Below are 16,715 nucleotides of genomic sequence, written 5' to 3' on the forward strand. Positions count from 1 at the left end.
CTTTTCTGTAAAGACTCTGAAATAGGGGCTGGCGATGTGAACTGTCAATACAGAAAACCACAGGGTACATGCTTTTAAAGGTGTTACAGGCTTCTTCAAGCAGATCTCGATTTGATGTAGTTGTAGATTAGGAGGGCTCTTATTCGTTTTACTCAACAGGGTACAGAAATCAAATAATGTTGAACTATTTGTAATAAGATGTATCGGTGTGCCCCGAAATCTTGGAGAGTTGAAGACTCCACAAAATTAATCTGAAAATCACTCTGTATAAATGCCCCTAGTATTGATGAGAGCGTGGGCTGGATTGGTCATCTGTTTGCAGTGATACCACCACTTCGATGAGGATGGTGAATGGAAACGATCACTATCAATGAGTAGGGAGGGGTCTACCGCGTTAAACTCTAACGAGCTGTTTCCCTCTCACTCTGTAGGTTGCCCTACATGGATTTTATCTCATGGTGACGCCATCTAGGGACTGCAGAAGAGATCTTAACGACCCGCAATCATATCCAATCTCCGTCAATCACCGATTCGTGTATAGGACTCCCCTCTCTCCATCAAACGCAATAGTATTCTGAATGATTTCACCGAGGAGTTACTTCTTGATTTCAGCAACCATTTCCTCTACCGCCACTGCCTTCCTTTGATTCGCGTAACATTGATTTTGTGTTATGTCCCCAATAATCTATAAGTCGAAATTGAGAAAGAGTATGACCAAGTTGACTTTGAAGTGTTCGCACGTCACGTAATTGCGAATGATTTATATTTGGCAAAGGGTAGCCATACATTGTAAGAATACATTTCTTAGACGAATAATTGCATTCATATACTACCTTCCAGAATCTGCCAATTTTTTTAATCTCTTCTCTTTCTGTATAACAGAAGCCCAGTCCACTCATCCCCTCGCTATGGCGGATTCTTCTCAAGATCACGGACCAATATGATTTCAGCTTTGCGTCCAACAGGTGTTCATAACCGTATATGTAGCTATGGTCGTTTCAAGAGGGATTGCTGCCCAGGATGGAGGAGAAATGCACAAGGGGACTGCGAACGTAAGTAGACGATGGTTCTTACCAAGGACCATGATCAATACAAAAGAAAACAAAGAAAAGCCCTAAATCTCACCAAAATCTGATGAAAACGTTCTTCAGAACTCTACATTTTCTTTGAAATATGAAAGTGAGAAACATCCGACATGGTAGATATGCATTGAGTGAGCAGAAGATAAGACAGTTGACTTAAATGAGCTATTAATCGCAATTACGATACAAATGTGATTGAAGATCAGGGTTACTTGGTATCCGAAGGTCATCTTCCGCGGGGAGATCATAACGTTTGAAGGAGAAGTCAACCTTCATTGGCAACCGAACAATTTTGTAAAGATATAAAAGTGAAATAAATACAGAAGGGACACAGTCTGTATTTTAATTTCCTTGAGCCGTGTCTGACTATTTGAGAATTGAAAATTGTTCACTTATTATCATTGCGGCTCAGATTCTAGCTTGTATTATAACTGACTTGTAACCCATCATGTTTATATTAACATTATTATGACTTTGTAGCCTATGAGGCGTTCCCTGGAACTTCGAAAGTGTTTAAATACCTCAAAGTCATGCAATGAATAAATTCCTAAAATCAGTCACCAAAATTTTCTTTTTCTCATCTGAATATCAAAATTTTTAGCCCGGACTTCGCGCTTGTATTATTCGGTTAGTGAAATACGTATAGTCTTAGTGAATTCCTACAACCAAGCCTTTAGAATGCCCCTCTTCTAAATTTTCAGCTCGTGCTTCGCGCTCGCAATATTTGATTATTGAGATGCGTATGATAATCACGATTACAATTACTACAAAATGTGCTTCGTGTGTTTAGATGTAATTATAACAAAATCAGGAAGCGCTTGGCGCTCGCAATAGATGACTATGGTGAGATTATGTATAATCTTAATGGATTTCGTAAAAAAATATCCTTAAAATGTCCCTGTTTGGGGGTCAATATGTACGAAAAATATTTTAATGGTACTGTCCCTAAACTATCTGTAATAGGTCAGTAAAGCTGGCTAATATGCTTTTCACACTGTACTTTTTCCCCTTAACCCCAGGAAATTGGTGGGGCTAAGGGGGGGGGGGGGGGGTCTTAGCCCCACCAATTTCCCGGGGTTAAGCTCAGCCCACGTTGTTTTCAAACTACATAGCAGAGTGGGCTAGCACGGTAAATAGTACGGTAATATCTGGCCCTGAAAAGGGTTAGCCGGCTTATTGTGGCGCCAGCACCACAATTGCTGTGCCAAGAGATGCAGTGTGAAACGAAACAAGGCAAAGGAAAAGTGGGGCTGACCATTAACCAATCACAGAAGTCGAAATTGCATGTTAGTCGCGCTCTGTATGGTGAAATCATTAATATACATGAGCTGTGCGATAGTCCGGGGTTAAGGCGTTAACCCCGGCTATGCAAATAGTATGGGGCTAAGAAAGACAATGTGAAAAGAAAGATAGTATGGAGTTAAGGATAGTCCGAGGTTAAGGATACTATGGGGTTGAGGAAATGCAGTGTGAAACGAATGTAAGTAACTAAAAAAAAATTGCTGGTGCCCCCCATGTCATGACCACGCTATGCCACATTCTGGTCATGTGCTTTCGATCAAGGAAAGCGCAACAGATGGAACTTCCGGGATGGGAAACATACCAAGTATCTGTTCTACACGGACCTGACTAGAGCCAGGTGCGAATCAGAATCCTTGACGAATCCCTTGATATGCTTTTGAGAACGTCCACAATAGCATTTGCAGCTTCACCTCGACATTTCTTGTAGTGTGCGCTGACGGGCCTAGTACGTGTTTGAGTAATGGGCGATCTTTCAAATTACAGTTGAAAAAAATGAAATCATATTGATAATAAAATGTTTTGACAGGGGTTGTTATCGTTTAGTTTCATCAATTACAAATCAACGTTTTTATACAAATAATTCTATCTAAATTTGGTTTGGATTTTTACTGACGGAAATTTGTTGTTTGGTAATCCTTTAGTGTCCTGTCATAGACATTTCCACTCAAACAGCGACCGATAATCTTGACTTTCTCTATATTGATATTGATTGTATTCTGCTCTTTCCTGTGTTTCTATTCCTAACATGAAGTAATATGCATGGCCCATTATTATTGATATCATACCTCCATATCATACCTCAGACCAGACTTTACCTTGATTACGAACTTTTGGGGCACTCTAGGACGATCCTGTCTGGCGTGTATTGCTAATCACATTTGGCACCACTTGAACCTACCTATAAGTTTAGTAAATAGGCTAACCAAAAAATGTTTTTTTTTTTCCTGAATAGTTTCTTGGATTTCCCTCCCTCCTGCTGGGGCACGGGGAGATATCTAAACGAGTCTGTCGGCTCGACGCGTCTGATTTGATTTGGACAAATTTACAATGTCGAATTTTTTGGTATTTCTCGTGCCAAGTTCGCCACGTGGCACGGCGAACACGAATAGATAAAAGCGTGTGCGACGGGAGGGATGCTGCTGTCTGAGAAAGTCCTCGATGAATGATGCAAAACCGGTGAAATTCCCAAAAATTGAGGATGTTTTAAATGTAGCAATAATCCCCCAAATTTAGGACATTGGTGACGACATTCAATGTTTTCCATTTCTTTTAAGTCATGCTGATATAGCGAAAACACAGGCAGCGAATTTGAAGAGGGATTATAAAAAAATGTGCGAGTGGCAATTATTCTTAACCAGGTGTTGTCGACAATAATTGGATGAAGTTGTAAGTCCTTTTGCCCGAGGAGACTTACTTTATAATTACAAACTATCACCTCTCATAATTTGTAATCCATGTGAATCTTGACTTGACATTAATGAGTAACGTTTTCTACGCACATTGTCGTCTCAGGCGTATACTGCAATGGCTTATAGTGGAATTATAATTTCATACAGATATATTTGTGTGGTGTACGTCACTCGTCAAAATACAGTCGTGCATTGGGGTCTTTATTCCAATTACTAATTACAATATAAATGAAAAGCTGTTCATTAATACATCCCGGTATTTGTACCTTTAAAGGTAGTATACCATTTTGCCATTACAGGGTATCAGCTCATGAAGTCTCATAATATGCATCTAAATAGAATGATGATTTATTCTTCTGACCAAATTCTTACAACATTCAGACCACAAAAATATATGTCAAAAAGTCAAATATTATATAAAAAAATGTATATGTATTAATACTAATTGATTGCTTAGGGTAGGCAGGGATCTATTGTGTTTTCGAGTTATTAGTTAGTTTCATTTTATTTATTCAATTTTTCAACATAAAAATCAGAAACACATAAATTTAAATCATTTGAGAATCCCCTTGTGCAAAAGACATCTTTTGAGGAAAGTCCCTTTTACTGATTGTGAAGCATTGTGCGCCGGTGGATTAGTCTCTGGACCTTGAAACAGAGGTTCGTTGGTTCGAATCCTAGCTATGATGTAATTTCCTTCAGTGAGAAATTGATCCACAATGATCTGCGCTCAACCCAGGTGAAGTAAATGGGTACCTGGCCTGGACCTATTCCTCGAAATACAGCGCGCATAACAGCTGCTCTGCTAAAACGTAGGTCATTATGCTGCATTGCTGTACAGCGCTTAAAGACTTCTGGTTAAGTAAGTGTTAAATGCTATATTGCCATATTTAATGATTAGTCATTGCAACCAGTTCATTTTCCAGAGAAGACATGCCGCTCACCACTCTCCCGTGCGGTCTGATTATGCCACTGAACAGGTATGGGATAACAGTGATGGGCAAAATCATGTCAAAAAACCTTACTTCAGGCCAGGGAATAACTTATTCTTATTTACCTTATTTTATTTATTTCTCAGAATGACTTCGACCGTACAGTCAATGTGCTCCAAATAATTTCATCTCGACTGACTTAAAATATAGGGAAGAGAAAAAGGCACAATTTGCTGTGCATCACTCTTCCGGTGTTTGTTCATTTCGCAAAATTTGCACACAATAAATCTCCTACCTCAAGCAGAAGTCAATGAACGATAGGGGATACCGCCAAGGGTATCGATAGCAATTTCACAGTACTACTTTATTAAGTATGCTAAGTACACTGTCGAATGCAAACTCACGCACGAGTGTCAAATATTTTTATTTCGTGTTTTATCGCGTTTCATCTCTGTTTGTTTCCGACCGGAGCTCGTGTTACACAATATTCCACTCAACTTTAGGCGTGATACGAAGAGGTTATTCATGGAATATGTTTCTTAAAGAATATATGTATTGTAAAGAATGGTGTAGGTTAATAGTAAATTTGACAAACGAGTGGATTATTTTCTAAAATAAATCCTTCAACATTAGCCATCTTATACCTACATCTGTGGTTTACCACCTCAGGATGAATTTAAGTAAAAACTGACCAGGATCGTCGCTACGAAGTGATCTTGCCCAGTATTTTCAAACATACCATTCAGAACACACCCGCAAACCCACTCTCAGCTCACCCTCGCATATCCCACTCACGCTAAGCGCACAATTTATCTCCTAATTGATCAGGACGTACATGATTATTTATTTTTGTACCTGTTATGTTTTAATCGTCAAGCTCTAGAATGTCAATGGTCATGGCTGCTTTGACACATTTGCTGGAAAACAAATTAAAGTGGAACTTAAATGATTTTCATTGAAATGGGTATCGATGTCCGATTTGCCTGACTGATCAGAAATAGAAGTGAAGGGAATGTCCGATGAGACGTTTCCTTAGGTAATGGATAAAAAAAATAGTTCAAATCTTAATAAGGAAGGATGTTCAATTAAGAGCAATCAGGGTTGAAGTCCCGGTGACGAAAAGGATTTCAGGAGTAAGCAAATTTTAGCTACATTCTCGACGGGAGCAGTTTCATAAATCTGTCTGTAAGTTACCCATACCCTTTCTTGTGCTAAAATATTTAAAATATTTAGCGGCTGAGCTAGCACCTCATAACGAATTTTATGGAACACCATCTTGGCATTTTGAATTCTTTAAACGAGGCTAGTTTGGATTATAATATATGTCAACAAAACAGGGAAGAGTGACAATGATGAAAATGACAACATTTATTATTTCGAGGATTTTAGAACGTTTAATGTAACTGCGATTCGGGTGATTAATTAATTGCGCAAGTGACACATAATGTTCTTACTTGGTTGTAAATGTCTTTAGTTTGGACTTCATGCAATAGAACGTTCCTTGGTATATAATATGCATAGGCCTACTTCTGAATTACACAGACACCATTGAACAGCGAATAACAAAAACACAACTCAGGGGTTTTTCTATACAGAATCGAGAATCCCACTCAACTACTCAATCCCTATAGCAGGAAATATTTAATCAGTATTTCAGGTCCAGGAATAGATTCTTTTCCCGGGTCGGCGGAAATATCTGGATTAGATTTCTTCGATGAACTCACGAGTTTGATAACTCTGTCGTTTGTTCGGACCTTCATAGCTACCATATCTCTCCAATCAGACATTTATGACTTTTGACACGGCAGGAACAAATGGTAACAAGGTCTTCCCCGGTCCCTACCGCCTTTGATGATATCAACATTTATGATTTGAACTCAATATTTTTATGACATTACTAAGTGCATCAGGAGACACGGAAGAAGGGCAAGGAGGTTTGAACTGTGATGTAACGTTATTTCATGTTTGGAATTGGTTAGTTAATCAAGGATGAGTTCAATCATAACTTGTATAATAAGGTGATTCTTTTAAACTAATGTTCACTGTGGAAGATTTGCAATAGAAATAATGACATAAACAAACCCCAAAATAATATAGATTAAAAAATCACGATACCCAACAATAAAACATGATGAAATAATTGCCATATATCAATTTCAGATGTGTTCTCTCCGAGAGAATACAAAACACCACATGATTCCGTTTAAAAGTGTTCGTAAAACTAATCAATAATGCCTTTCATTACGTGGCAATCATCTTGATAATCCTCCCATCTTCATGACATGAAATGGGAGAAGCAGAGGTCGGCGCTTGTGCACCATGCAGGCAAGAAGCACGTCCACAATAGGTCCCCAGGGGGTGTAAGCACTGCCACGCCCTCTTCACCCCAGTACTCGTGCATTCGACCAGCTGGTTGATCGCGGCGCCAAACTCGACGCCGTAGAGAACAATTTGTATCGGAATTTTACTGAATTTCACCTAAATGATATGGGTCTAAGCTCATATATAATCAGAGGATTTTTGACATTCCGGTATTTGGAGGCTCACAGAAATATGAGAATATTATCGTAAATAATTGCTTACTTTGAAAGGGAATTTTGACAGGGCGTTAGTGTTCTTGGACAATTGGAAATTAAAATATGACAAACATGCTTGCTTCGTATGGATTATAAAATGAAAAGCATGACAAATACTAACAATTTCTAAATCACTATTTCATAATGAAAAATGGAATGAAATTGAAGAAGTTGATGAAAATATGATTAAAAGGTTTTTCTTCCCAAAATTCACTTTCATAGAAAAATTGGTGTATACCAAACACCAACCCCACAAAGAATGCATAAGTGTGAAAATCATAGTGATTTGAAATGAAAACAAATAATCATTGTAACAAAATTTATACAGCCAGGAAAAATCAACATGAATATTTTGATTTTGTAAACATTTCTTATTTCTAGAAAGCAAACAATAACAAAATAAACAATAAAGTAAATGTTTTATAGTCTATGCAGTGCATACACAAAATACATATTAATGTACATTATTCATGTTATTGTTATCTTTATATGAGACAATAATGATTTTTTAATAACTTTATGAGTAACCTCCAGACTGGCACTTCCTCATTACGGCTGGAAATCTACCAAACCAACTTCCTTCTATTTGATCGGAATGGCAATCGGAGGAAACAGTGAATTCATGTTTCCATGCAATCGAAGATCGGGAAAGCAACACATACATTGTACTTTGTGCTTCTTGAGTTGTATAACTATGAACGAACTTTGCGTTTTACCGGTTGGCTGGGAATACATTTAGTTTTGCAGCATTTAACTGTGATTTCCACTTGCTCGGGGCTAGCAGTAAGAATACACTGAGTAAAATTGATGAAGTGATATAATGCTCATGTGTGCCATTCGCTTATATCTCTATGGCATTTTCCCATCAGCGACTCAATTTCACCTCTCATTTGATTTCGACGACCCACTTGAAAAGAGCTGCAATAACAAGTTCGCAACAAGGTCGTTTAGTTATCGCAACATGATCAACTGGATACACAATGATACACACCCACGTGGACTCAATGGTGCGAACCTTCCAATAAACCCTCAAAAGCTCAGTGGGTAAATCTCCAGACTTTGCAACTAAACACAAGGTCCGGGGTTTAAATCACACCGCGGCACTCTGAATGGCAATGCGTTTATCTACATTTGCCACTCTCCACCCAGGTGCAGTAAATGGGTACCCAGTATAAGAAATGCCTTGAATACTCGAGCTCCCTATTTGAGTAGCCGTTTAAAAGCCAGGGTAATAATATACAGCGCTTTATAGAAACATTGCATTATGCTTTATATAATTATATATGAATTATACATCATAGTTACTAGTTTGTTATTGGTATTATTATTACTGATATTAAAATCATCATTATGATTCATCATCATCACCATCATCATCACCATCATCACCATCATCATCATCATCATCATCGCCATCACCATCATCATCATCATAATCACTATCATCATCATCATCATCATCACCATCATCATCATCATCATCATCATCATCATCATTATTCCTATTAGCAATGTGATTTTACCATCAACATCATTAATATTACTAATATCGTGATTGTAATTGGATATTATAACATTTACAAATATAACTCATAAGTTTGTACCGCTTTATTATTTTTTTTCGTTTTGTTTTATTGAATTCATATCATTAGTGAATAATGAGTCTTGTATATATGACTGTAATCTATAAACTGTAGAAGGGGCAACTAAAATCATAAATAATTAGTTTACCTTGATATTGTCGTGTATTTAGAAAACCACTAATTGATTTGATTTTCGAAGACATGTAAAAAACATGCATGGGTTTAAACTTTATTTTAAACATTAGTAATATAAATAAAGTTAGAAGTACCAGGGCCACGATTTGTGATTTTATCGATTCCAATTTCAAAATTGTTAACGAACGACACTTTAATTTTTTTTTTCATTTTGGAAGTGGAAAATAATGTTTTTTTTTTTACCCATTTCTGTATCTCTGACACTCGTCTTTTACATTAACCAGAAGTTAAAAACTGTTATTGTGAAAAGATAAAATCACACAAAAAAGAAGCGACTTTTCACGAGGTTCATGGGAATTAAAAATCATTGAGAGAAAAAAAAAACACTTGCACATTTCAAAATGTAAATGTCAAATCGTGTTTTTGATAACAGTATACAACCACAGATTCTGGCAAGACGGAACTGTGACTTTTATTTGAAAGGGAACCAAGGAATTATGAAAGTTATGAAAAGGAAAGAATGGAAACTCAACGATTTTACCATCTTCCCTCTGGGGAGAAGCTCTTATTTGAATTGAATGACTATGATCATATCATATCGTGCTCATCCACAAATGATGTACACGTCACAACCTCCCTTGCGAAATGGTGTTTATTATTTCCAAGTATATAGAGTAGAAAATTCTCGCACTCTTTGTTGTGAAAACATATGTGTTTGTAATTACATGGATGAAGTTACTACGGTTATCGAAGCAACGGTACTTTCATGGGACGAAGTGAAAGCAAGGAGATGTGATATCTCCTTGGTGAAAGTAGCGGATGGTCTTTATAACCTTTTCATTTTTAGCAAATTGCTATCCACCGCCCAGCTAGTCTAGTTCACCATTCGATTAAAATTTGGCTTTCTATCTTTGCAAAACGTTGATATTCATAAATATGCATTCTGGCTATCATATTAATTTCATAATTAAAGGAATTATTGATTTTTTTTCTAATATTGCCAAATCATACTATGCGATTAGCATTATTACAATTTTTTTTTTGTTACATCTATTTCATTCCCGGGATTAACATGACAAATTCTCGCCTAAATTAGAAACCAGTGACAAATCAATTAACGGAGATTACACAAATTAATAAACTTGGATTACAGGCTAAGGCTGACATTGCAAAAGTCTTATTAAAAATACTAAACTTGTCGTAATTTATGTCGTATTCGATATGGATTTCAAAAAGAGCACTAAGAAATAAACAGTTCAAATTCGTGCAGACATTTTCAAGATATCTGTGACTGAAAAAAAAAATAATCATCGTTACCTAAATATCTTGGGGGAGATTAATATAACACACGTTAGTCCATAAAATGAAATTAAGATGGTGTTTCCGGTCATTCTATATATCACACTTCAGAAGCTCGAAATAATTATTTTCGGGCTAGATTAGTACTGGGCCTCATTTTTACAACATATTCCAGACACAGGTGACAATTGGGACATTGCAGCTCAGATTTCTTAAAGTCAAATAATGTTAGCCCATCCCCGTATGACGGAACCACTTTTTTATCTTTTACTTATCATGACCATGACGATGAAATCCTACCAGAAACACCCTCGATTATGTTGATGATAAATCATGAAAAGCAAATAGATTTCTATCATTTATCATGCTTTTCAAAGCGTATCAAGGATGACCCTAAATAGTTCAATCATGGAACTGTTAACAATTCCCCGCTTCAAAATTTTCATATTGACTGTTGTATAAGAAGTGAGAGGTAGAAATAAAGTTAATATTTGTTTAATTCAGGCATATTTCACGATATTGCAGTTGTATTTTATTAGTTTAAACGTTTCAAATATCAATGTCATTGTGATGAGTATGCGTAGGCACAGTAAATTGACCGCGTAGTAACGAAACAAATAACTTCGTTTTACCGTTTCTAAAATATAATTTTCAATATTGGTAGATATGTTCTGGACAACTTTCGATTATTCGGTCATTGCACTTGATAGTGATGTCAAAATGAATTTTATTGTCTTTCCATCACTTCTTTACTCCAGGCGATACTTTTGTGATGCAATTCATTTAATAATTAAATCTGACATGTCTGGTCGGTAGTTCATTATCAATCAATTATCAGTATTTTCCCTCTTTTGTCGCGAGACCACGCTTCCTGGATATATATATATATATATGTGTGTATGTGTGTGTGTGTGTGTGTGTGTGTGTGTGTGTGTGTGTGGGTGTGTGTGTTTATGACATTAATAGTTTTTGTAGATTCAGATCAACAGACGTTTTCTCAATTGTGACGTTCATATATTAGTTCATTCCCATATTGTTTATATATTAAAATCAATTTACAAGAAATAAAATGATAACGTGTACCTATGTGATGTTAAACACGAAGCGCGTCTATTTAATCACAACACGCAGGTATTAGAGTTACTGTCACATTCAGTTTAAACCTACAATGCGTAAGGACTGGGAAATGGGAAGAATTGAAAAATGAAGGGTAATACTTTATCAGGTAACACCCCTACGCCAAATCGCACATAATTATGTGTGCAATATAATTTCATACCTTATTCCTCGCGATGGGAAAACGAGTGGGAATCTTCCATGACCATACCCCAGTCACACTCGAATCCCAAACGACTGAGACCGCATTGACCAAACAGCTTTGCCGTGGCTCCCCCTTGTGTTTGGCGGCCTATGTATCCTGGTGTAATGTCATGGTCACACAAACAATACCGCCTTCGTGACACCTTATAACGACTGATTCTGATTGGGCGGCTTCATAACGACTGATGGTATGCTATTCGAAGTAGCGGAATGGGATGGTTTTCACCTGTGTGATTGTATATAGCATACTGAGGAGTTTTCGCAACAACCTCGCAGAACGCTTTCCGAAACATAGAGAATGTATTGTCAATTGCCCCTCACGACAATGGAAGGTTTTGTCGAGGGTCGGGGAATCGATATACAGCAATTTCACCCGTAACTCTTGACAAACGACAGATTCGCAATTTTTTTTCAGCTTCGAAACTTCGGACGAAACTATTGTTCCGATTCACAAATTTTCGACAAAGCCTCCCAATTTTTTTATTGTGTTTTGACTTGCATTCTCAATGCATTTGCTACTGTCTATGATTCATTCTGCGTCTCTGTGCGAAAACCCTCTATTGAATGCCCCAGTTACACCAACGCGAAACCGACAAAACAACTGATGGTATGCCATTTGGTATAACGTAATGTCTTTCTACGGTCTGGGATCGGCTTCGTTTGTGTAGCTGTATATATCATAAATAGCGTAGGCAATAATATTTCAATCAAGCTTCGTGCGTCGCTATAAAAAAGTTCGGGTCAATTTTGAGAACCATTTACATCGAGCGAGGGAACGAGCCAAGACACCGAATTTAAAAATAGAATAAAATGGCAGGGAAGAAGCATTGGTCTAATAACAAATAGAAAATATGTGCAGGACCGGCATGATGATCTGATGATATACAATGCCAAAAATAGGATTATTCCCATAAATAGAACAGGTACAAATCTTTATGGTCATAAAACGATAAATATAGAAGAGGGGAAAGTGAAAATTGATAAATATAAAACTGTATGGAACATGATTCCAAACGACATGACGAAAGGTAAATAGGTCCTGTATTATGCCGAGCATTGAACAAGTCATGATTACAATAGTATCGGAAGACATAGTATTATAATAGTATTGGTGAAGCATTTGCATGTCAGTAGGGTGAGAAAACACGTGAAATGGTATAAAATCAAAATTGGTATGATGAACAAAGATAGGTGAACAATTATGTTATTAATTTCGAATAATCTTAATACCCCTTTACAAAAAATGATAAAGGAATAATAAGATTAAAGACCTTGAATGAGTTTAATCAGGTTGGCCGCCTGAGAATGCAAATCTGATTTATCTATGACATATTGGAACAGATTTATGTATTCTCGATCCCTCGCCGTACTTGGCTCTGCATTTAATGATGCACGTTTAGCCGTCGCGAGACAAAACCTTTCTTAAGGATTGGATATCTTACCTTCTGCTCCCTCCACCTAATTTATTCTGATTAAGAAACATCCTCTTTTTCATCGCTTTAGTCTAGTCTGCCGGATTCGAGGTTACATTAATGTCTTTCATCGCTACCTGACTATAATTTGTCGGTTGGCTGCAAGACGAAAAAAATATTGCGATTACTCAGCCACACCTATTTAACGATTGTAGGCGGACCGTAAACTCTGAACTGAAACGATTCTCGGTTTGAATAAACCTTTAGCCAAACCATTTGCCAAATTTGGTCTTTGGGCTATAACAATCAGACGGGATATGAATTTGTTGTGGTATGTAGCAAGAGTTGGTCTGAAATCTGTTCGGGTTCAGTATGGATTCGGTCTAATACCGTTGAGGTCGACCGAAACGATTCCCAACACGATCAAAATCATTACGTCATTTTCAACGACATATACCATTAGTTAGTTTGAAATGTGGCTGTGGCATGCCTGATATAGAATTATTGTCCCACAACTCATCATCTACATGATCTAGGGATATCCGTGCAGTAGGCAGCATCCTATCTTTATAGACTAGCCCTCTGGCGCCAGCCGGATAGATTCAAGACGTTTCTATCAGGCAACATCGTCGTAGGTTAAAAGTATTCTGGAATAAGTAACGAGCAATGTTTTTCAATGATTCAAACTACATCGGAAGTTAGCTGCAACCGAATAGAAAAAAATTATTTTGGGCTCCGTGTTATCACAATGTTTGTCAGCACTGGGAGTCTTAGAAAATAGCCGTTTGTCTTTGACTGGTTGTCGATGACCATGACGAATGTAACTATACTGTGAGAGACCAAACTCCTCAACCAATCAAGAGTTTCAAAGTGCTGATCAATTCCATGAAACACCCTGGAATTCCATGTTCCTCCCAAACAGGAAAATCTGTATTCGAAATGAAATGAATTCCGTTTAAATCAATCATTCAATCAATGTCGATTTACGACCAAGAAAGATCACTCTATTCGTAATATTTATGCTATGAATTTTATTGAAACAACAAATTTAGCTATGCAACCAGCGATAGGAAAAGGGGGTGACACTCTCACCCACACCCATAAGAGTTTTCTACAAACCATTTTATTTTGAAATCTTATGATGACATCACATTCATTATCATAAATATTAGAGAGAAATCATAATTCTTCTTACAAATTTAATGAAACCACAAGACACGAGGTGAGGGGTTCTCAGAAAATCAATTAAGATACTCTTGGCTAGAACTCAAATGTTCGTTCTGCTGAAATTTATCTCGTTCCATCAAATTTAACAAGTTTAAGGTGAACGTAAAACTAAAAAAAAGAAGTACAGGTTTTTGTGGTTATGGTAAGAAGCGTAAAGTTTTATCATCCCAAATTTTATCGAATACGGTTTCCCTTCCTTTAATTGTAGCTGCGATGTGATTTTCTATGTGGTTCCAAACGAAGCAGATGTAATTGAAGTCTTTTTTTGTTCGATTGTCATTATCAAGACAGAGACGATCGGATAGTCTTGTTCGTGTGTTCAAAGAATATAGAAGGCGGCGGCCAAATTTAAAATCACTTCGCTTGTAAATGACATTACTTCTCCTTGTCTCATCATTGATACACTGTTCATTCATGATTGTTGTGGATGGAGATAGAATCCGATGTCAAGTGATCTTGGGGAGAACAGGGCGCGCGCGCGCGTGTGTGTGTGTGTGGGGGGGGGGGGGGGGACCTGGGGCAAACCCCTGGAAAAACGACACGAAACAATTTCCACATTATTTGAATAGGGCCTATGGCCTTATCATGTAATCCTGTGTGGACCTTCGAACTGAGAGTAAATGTCAAAGTATATATAAAGGCTACTGGTGAGAAATAACCACTCTTGTTCATTGCATGTGTAATGTACTCGTAGAAATGTGTAAAACAAAAAGTAGGATTACAGAACCATGTAGACTTATAATTAGAATATCACGTATGTTTAACTTATGAGGCAAAAGTGATGACTTCCCGGTGATAATGTCCCAGTTGTAAAGAAGAAGAAAGCTGTAATGCTCCCGAGGTTACTGCCCCGTGGCAATATAACCGTCTAGAACCTTAAACTTGGATGAGATAAAACCGTTCATCAAATTGGCAGTAATTTAGATACTAGTTAGATATTAGTTATACTAGTGTTAAGTTTGAGTTTACAAAGTTGTCCGTCTGTTAGGAAAACAATGTAATATTTCACTGTCTAATATATTTATCCAGACCAGTGATAATAATTAGGATTATGATAATAATAGTAATAAAAACAATAACGATACTAATAATAGTAATAATAAAAATAACATCGATAATAATAATGACGATAATGATATAGATAAAAATCATAATAATGAAGTGCGTTTGGTTAATTTCAACACAAATGCCTCTTCTAGGGTAGATATGAAGTAATAACGTTCCATTTTCGTTAAGGAACTCATTAACATTGAACCTGTTGAAGTAAAGAAAATACATGGGTATACACGTTACGTCATATTATATTACGTTATACGATTTTATTTTTTTAGAGAATTTTCATTGGCATTTCAAAAAAAAACGTTACGATATTTTTGATCGCGACCTTGAGTTATTATGCATTCCCTTTAAACGTGGCTCGGTTCACATGCAAACGGAATTCGCCCATTTAGTAGCTCAGACTGACAGACAGGCGGAAGAAAAGCAATTTAGGCTATATCTGTTACACTACCTCCTCGGGGGGCAATTCGAGCGATTTTCAACGCTTACGACAAGTAAAGCAGAATGGTATTTAACGCCTCGACAGAGACTAGCATATTTTGCGCACATGTCATTTTCAAGACGATTTGAAGTCGTGTGGTTTCGCCGTGTTTTGTCCTTCATTGCTCTTTAATTCCGCCTGTGAAAGTTTTTGACGCCGAAAAAGCCGATGAACGCCGCGTATCTTCATCGGAGGAATGGATAAGAGAGTGCGTTGGGCTTTTGAACTCTTTCATTTTATTTTGTTCTTTCTGTTTCTACTTTGCATTCGTATTATTCCCGATTCGGAATTTAATTGGCCTCAAACAACGACTATCCGAGTGGGAGCACACGTTTAACAGTACATTAAAACGACATTGCCGACGGTCAGTTGGTTTTCGCGAATGCCTATATAAAATGTATTTTTAAATTCATCGAACATAATTTTGCGTCATGGATAATATGGGGCATTCAGTTGCATAATGAACCTAAAAACTGAAGGGGAAAGAAATGGCCTATAATTATGGCAAAATATGTATTTTAAAAGGCTTTTAGCGAGAAAAGCGAGAGAGCCAAATTTGGACCTTTTTAAAAGCAAAAATAACTTTACCATGGATTTTCACATGATATTCATAAATTCATATTATTCACCCTTTTCCTTCCCTTTTCTTCTTTCCCCCCCCCCCTCTTTTTGTCTTGATCGTAAAAGCAAGTAACTGGGCAAAATGGCTCGTCACCAAATGCTCTTGTGAATCGTGTAGACTGCCACGTTCAGGATATATAAACATTAAAACCTATTAACCCATCTCCTTAAAGGTCAAGTCCATCCCAGAAAAATGTTGATTTGAATAAATAGAGAAAAATCAAACAAGAATAATGCTGAAAACCTCATCAAAATCGGATGGAAAATGAAAATGTTG

The 16,715-nt window shown here is 37.0% G+C and overlaps 1 protein-coding gene across 1 annotated transcript in view; it reads left to right on the plus strand.

The window, feature by feature from the left end:
- The first annotated feature begins 852 nt into the window (after nt 1-852).
- The window catches only part of LOC121414266, a 53,576-nt gene continuing 37,713 nt past the window's right edge, over nt 853-16,715 (plus strand). The window contains exon 1 of the mRNA XM_041607385.1: nt 853-1,052. Coding sequence (XP_041463319.1) covers nt 941-1,052 — 112 coding nt within the window. The 5' untranslated portion in view covers nt 853-940. The remainder of the gene's footprint in view (nt 1,053-16,715) is intronic.

This window comes from Lytechinus variegatus, chromosome 1 (genome assembly GCF_018143015.1).
Source record: "Lytechinus variegatus isolate NC3 chromosome 1, Lvar_3.0, whole genome shotgun sequence".
Lineage (NCBI taxonomy): Eukaryota > Metazoa > Echinodermata > Echinoidea > Temnopleuroida > Toxopneustidae > Lytechinus > Lytechinus variegatus.